This window comes from Pteropus alecto, unplaced genomic scaffold (genome assembly GCF_000325575.1).
Source record: "Pteropus alecto unplaced genomic scaffold, ASM32557v1 scaffold3, whole genome shotgun sequence".
Lineage (NCBI taxonomy): Eukaryota > Metazoa > Chordata > Mammalia > Chiroptera > Pteropodidae > Pteropus > Pteropus alecto.
Window position 1 is genome coordinate 68,891,907 of NW_006442484.1, and position 6,206 is coordinate 68,898,112.

The 6,206-nt window shown below is 42.0% G+C and overlaps 1 protein-coding gene across 1 annotated transcript in view; it reads right to left on the reverse strand.

The window, feature by feature from the left end:
• Positions 1-1,368: 1,368 nt before the first annotated feature.
• The window catches only part of FZD5 (frizzled class receptor 5), a 7,330-nt gene continuing 2,492 nt past the window's right edge, over positions 1,369-6,206 (reverse strand). Inside the window, 1 exon segment of the mRNA XM_025039511.1 lies at positions 1,369-6,206. This exon segment is cut by the window's right edge and continues 36 nt beyond it. Coding sequence (XP_024895279.1) covers positions 5,741-6,206 — 466 coding nt within the window. The 3' untranslated portion in view covers positions 1,369-5,740.

Below are 6,206 nucleotides of genomic sequence, written 5' to 3' on the forward strand. Positions count from 1 at the left end.
GGACTCTGCATTTTAATAGCCCCAAATGAATCTTATACAGACTAAAATTTGAAAACCTAGTCTTTCCATTCCTTTTCCATTCCATGCCTGAACAGCTGCTTCCTCCATGCTTTACCTTAACCTTGCCGTAACCTGATTTAATTCTTTAGAGCCCCTGAACCCTAAGATATACTATTAATACCCCCCCTTTACAGATGAGACAACTGAAGTACTAACAGCTTAAGTAATATGTCCAGAATCACACAGCCATTAAATGGTGGACCTGGGGTTTGAATCCCTAGTCAGTCTAGCTCCCAAGTCTATGCACATAACCATTCTACTGCCTCTCAATCATGTTTCCGTCTGTGACAAACTAGAGTTCTGTAATTAAATCACTAAAAGAAGCATCATTACCAGTAATACTCAGGGCCTTGCCCTTTCCTCTCTTTTCCTTTGGTGGGAAATGAGCAATGAGAAAGCACTGGGAAGATGTGCCAACTAGAGTCCCGTACAGGTAAGATATAGATGCTCTTCTATCAGGATCCAGTTCAACTCCTATATTCTCCATTCTTCTCCCAACTGCCCTGACTTATGAACCCGTCTAATCATGTTCCTAGCACTCGCTCTGACACTGAATCACACTCTCATATTGTAATTCCCCTCTTGCTGGTTTTATCTCATCTCCCCCCAAACAAGATGGTAAGCTCCTAAATTACCTTCTCCCATATACTTACGTTTCAGAGCACTGCTGGAGAATGGACATACCAAGCACTCAGGTGAGGTGGTAGTTGGTAAACTGGCAGCTAGTCTGCATTTTGCCGAAGCAGCAGCCAGTAAGAAAGTACTCCAATGACAGTATCTCAGGTTTACTAAGCATCTTTCCAGATTATCAGGGAAGTGCCAACTCTACATCAATTTATATCCTCTTATCTGGGCTTCCTGATTGGTATTTATAGCTTAGTATCAAGTTGTAGATCTAACTGGTGAATGAGAAACAGTTTGGGAGTTCCTGCTCCCCAACCAGACACACAGAACAACAGCACCAACATCTACCCAGACAGGTGCAGTACAGAGCATAAAACATAACAGTTTCAGGCTATGCCTCTGTTTTTATGTGTGCCCCTTCATTTCTTCAAGTGAATCATGAAACAGTAACAGGACCAGCAAGAGAAACCTATGAAGTATATTCAAATAAAGCAAGTTTTCATTAGTTCTGTTTCTGGTGACTGGAATTTGCTTGATTTTCTTATTAATAAAAACATTACCATTTCTATATTAAGTACATCTGAGAAATTTGATTATGAAGTTAGAATCCACATATCTCCTCAGATACTCTTAAAAGGCAGTGTCTCCATAAAAGTATGAGGAGAAAAAGACTTGTACAGCATCTTTTTATTTTCTTTACCATTGCTTTAATGCACTTTAAAATTTATCTACATTAATTGGGAACAAAGAAACAAAAATAGACATTTCTTTGTTTTTCATAAATAACTACTCTCCATATTTGATAAAAATCTCAAACCATTTTACCTCCCACAAATATAATACATACAAAATTTTTCTGATATAAGGTCAGCAAATTAAGTATCATGAGACTAACATAACCACATACACAGCTGTTCTACTGACTTCCAGGAACGAAACAAAAAAACTTCTCAAGATGCTCTGGGTTTCCATTTGTTAGTGCTATGGATTCAGAATTATAATCATCTGCCAGTAATAATTTATAGATTCAAGTTGATTGTCTACAAATAAAATATCGCTGGCTCAGGTTCGTGAGTTCTGCATTTGACATGACAGTGAAGATACTGCATGGGATAGGCACTATACATATATGGAAATCATAAAAAGTGTTAAATGCCCTGGACTCCAACTACTGACTCGGTATGTGCCTCATTTGGCTCAGTAATAAATTCACCTGCACCAAACCCGTATCAAAAGTCACTAAATCTCTCATATATATAATATATATTATGTATATACACATCCACAACACATACATACTATACATACACTTTGTAACATTAAGTAATATTGTTTTAAAATGATGTACCACAGACATTATCCCGGTTGAAATAAATCCTGTAATTGTCATCAAGCTGCTAGAAGCTTTGAGTTCCGAGTCAGGTTACTTAGTGACTTACCTCCCGTCTACCCCTCACCCTGCTTTAATGTCATGGTAGCTTTTTCTTTCAGAACCACCCTCCCCAACTCAGGTGTATTTCTTTCCCAGAATCACTTGATTGGACTTTGGAGGCAAGAAAGGGCATGCAGAGGGAGCAGGCAATTCTCAGCCACTGTACCTCACACCTGCCTAGATTTATGATGTGCTCTGTCCTGTCTGCCACATTCGGTGTTAGAAAGCAGTTATTCAAAGCTTTGTCCCTCGTGCCCCCCTTGGTCTTTCCATAGAGCACAAAAGTGAAAGAAGCCTCTTTAGCAGGGGTAGCAGTTCATTAAAATATACAACTACATTTCCTAGCTCTGGGGGTCCCATTCTGTACTTGAGAGTGCAGGTCACGAATGCTGTTATTAAGGTTCGGTGTGGGATCCATGAGGTTTTCTCCCGGCAGCCGATGTCAGGATCAGTGCAGCCCTGGCCCAGGAGGAAACAGCCTAATGAATACCAACTTGGAAACAGTGCTGTCGGCACGTTATTTAAGCTTGTACATGCACACAATTATAGACAACACACACACACCACACACACACACACACACACATACACACACACACAGGCCCGTCATTAGAAGTGGTCATGTGAAAATATGACAAAGGTCTGCAAGGATAAACCAATAAGGCACCAAGAACAATTATTTTCAGCCAATTTGGACAACTTCAAAATGTGGAGGGAATATAAATAAAAAGACTTCCTAAAATCATGTTGACTGATTCACTGAGAGGTCACATTAGTTCCTTTAGACAATCTTCTAAATATCCACCCCTAATCTATGGAGTAAGACATTGCTTAAAATTGAACTGTGAAAGGAACAGCCCGGAAGCTGCACATGCGAGACTAAACTGAGCCCTAAATCCTCTCCAACTTCACAAAGCTGGCTGTGAAGAGGTTGCTCAACCACCCACAACCTTTCATTTTACAACTATTTTCACGTGTATGGACTGTTTGTATAATAAAAATGCAAATCAGGGGGGACAGAGTATGTGGGATGGAAACAGGGGGTGACCATGAATAGCTCCGGCCTCTCTCCCTTGGGCAGGGGTGGGGTGATGGTTATATGACTAGGGAAGCAGGTGGGCATTATCCTTGAGGAAAGGGAGAGCGAGCAGGGGTGAGAACAGAGACTGAAAACAAAGAAGCAGCTCTGAAAGTAGACCCCCAAAAACATCACCTATGTTGCCTCTCCTTTGCTTAGTGTTCTTTGTGTTAACTGTCTTCATCTGAATTGGTCTTTTTTAGGTTTGGCATGTGGCCAAAATGAAAAAATAATTATTTAAAATGAAGAATTAAGTCACTTTCATCCATTCATCCCACAACTTTTAGATACACTGTGTACCACGAAGAAAAAGATGGCACGGGGACAATCCAAATTAGGCACAATGACTAAAGGAAGAACACTCTATGTACGTTTGGAATGAGGGAAGAGGTCAAGGTGATCAGAAAAAGTCCTCATTTGAAAAATAGGAGAGGAATTGGCCCTCAGACAGGGGAATTATTTCAAGGTTCTAAGAAGAATCTTCTTAGTAACTAGAGGAATCAGATGTGTAAAAAGTTCTCTAGGCTATGTATACTAGATTTGTCACACGCATTGAAATTTTAATTTTGATTCAGGGGATACATGTGTAAGAGCAGTGCATTTTTATAAATGTGAACAGTTTTTGAGAGTCCTTAAAACTATACTAAGCTTCTTCCCACAGCGAAATATTTAAATTCATTATGGGAGCTATACATGTGTTTACTTAATACCCATGAAGTAAAAATTGACTTGGGCTTAAATATTTCTTTTCCAACTTTGGTATAAATGAAGCATAAATGCCTAGACACGTTTTCCTAGGGAGGCGTTCTCAAATTTTAATTGCTTTTGCCATTTTAGCTTCCTAAATTTAGTCCTACTCAACCCTGGTCATTGGTATTTTGCTGGCCATAGCACTGTCACCCTCTTCCCCAGTAATGGCTTCACACTCTTCATGAATGGTTAAACAGATTAGGAAAGCAAACAGAATTTTCTAATAGTAAAGAAACCTCTGTGTGTCTGTGTGTGTGTGTGTGTGTGTGTGTGTATTTATCAATATATAGGCTTTCATATATGAATGCTTAAACAGATTAGAAAAGCAAACAGAATTTTCTAACAGCAACATGTGTGTACGTGTGCGAGCCCACTCATCAATATACAGGCTTTCTCAGAAAAAGAGGAAAAGAAAAATACACTGAGGTGAGGCTGGAAGAAACAGCTTTCCTCCAACTATAGCAGTTAACAGATCCATATTTTAAAAGCTTATGCAAATGTGTTCTGGGTCTTATTTTGTTTTCAGAGGCCTCAGAAAGCAATGTCTTGCCGCTTTTGGAATATCTGGCTACACACTAGTCCAAAGTCCAGGGACACTTATTTTCCCTCATTGCTGCCAATGTTTGTTCACAGGTAGCCAACCAGCCTCCCTCCGCCCCCTGCCCCCCTTCCAGCTCCTCATTCAAGGGTGGGTGTGGCTTCTAATCACAGCTCTCCAGAAGAGGAGGAATAAGAAAAGCAAAAAGACTGTTTAACATGATAAAGGAGGTGGGATGGGGGTGGAGCAGGTAAATGTTGGAAATTTACTTAATTACTGGAGGTATATTCAGTTTAGTCCTTAATCTACAAAGCAAGCCCCTTTAGCAAGTATCACTAAGTACTTCCAGAAGGAGTGGGTTTACTTTTACCAAAATTATAAGTTGTTTTGTAAAAAAAAAAAAATGGGTTCACTAAAGCTTAAGTACCACTCACTCCTCTAGCACTGAGCTCCCACCTTATTAGTCTAGATTTCAATATTAACCAATTTTCATCATTTAGGTTCTCGCTATTCCAAACATTTAAACTTGGACCCTATAATGCAGTCTCTAACTTATTCAAAACGCTGGCACTGTTAAGAGTGATTACCAAAAGTTCGCTAAACAAAGCTAAAATGAACACAAAATCACTAAACACTCCCCAATCTTGTCACTTTTGGGAGGCCCTAACCACATTATGCTCCCCACTCCTTGGTATGACTAGGAGTTTCCCCTCACTTAGCACTACAAGCAGGGACAGGGAGCTCACCTTAAAACATTTTGGACAAGTTAAGCCATGGAAGGAGAAACAAGCTGAAAAAGCACACCCATCAACTTCCCAGTCATAGCAACCCAAACTTTCACTGTTCACATTTTTTTTTAAAAGACACAAGTATAGGAAATATATTTTTCCAATTGAGACCACACAGTTCAAAGAAACCTGAACCAAGTGGAACTTCATTATAATGCCAACCTTAGGATTGTAAAGCCCCCAAAGCAAAGGTCAATTTTGTTGCCAAAATGCAACAAAGTTAAAAATTAAGAAAAAATACATATAAATTAAAAACAGGGTTTCCCTAAAGAAGACAGTAAGAAACGCAAAATAGGATACACGTGAGACAGCTAGCAACTCCCCAGAAAGGGCCCTTTTCCCCACTCTCCAAGTTGCCCCAGGAGGGGGCATCAGCACCATGAAGGTAAACGGAAGTGACCTTGGCAGAGCTACCAAACAAAACAACCCCCCCTCCCTCACTCGTGGCCCCGTCCCTCTGCTGCGGCCTCCTACACGTGCGACAAGGACACCTGCTTGTGGTAAGCGGCTGCAGCAGGGCCCGGCGGCCCAGTCCTGCCCGTGAGCGCTGCGCTCGCCTCGGCATAGTCCCCAGCAGCCGTGGCACCACCGCTCTTATGGCCCCGTCGCCGGCGGCAACAGCAGCGGCTGGTGAAGCGCCGCCACGACTCCACAGTCTTGCCGGACCAAATCCAGACGCCCGACGTGATGCCTACCACGAGGCACATGAAGTACTTGAGCATGAGCACCCAGTACTCGGGCTTGGCGCGCGGCTGGCCGGCGTCGGGGCCCGGGCACGCGCAGGTGAGCGCAGCCTCCCAGCTCTCGCGATAGTGCTGCTCGTACAGGTAGCAGGCCACCACGATGCTGGCCGGCACCGTGTAGAGCAGCGTGAAGATGCCGATGCGGATCATGAGCTTCTCCAGCTTGTCTGTCTTGGTGCCGCCCTGCTTTATG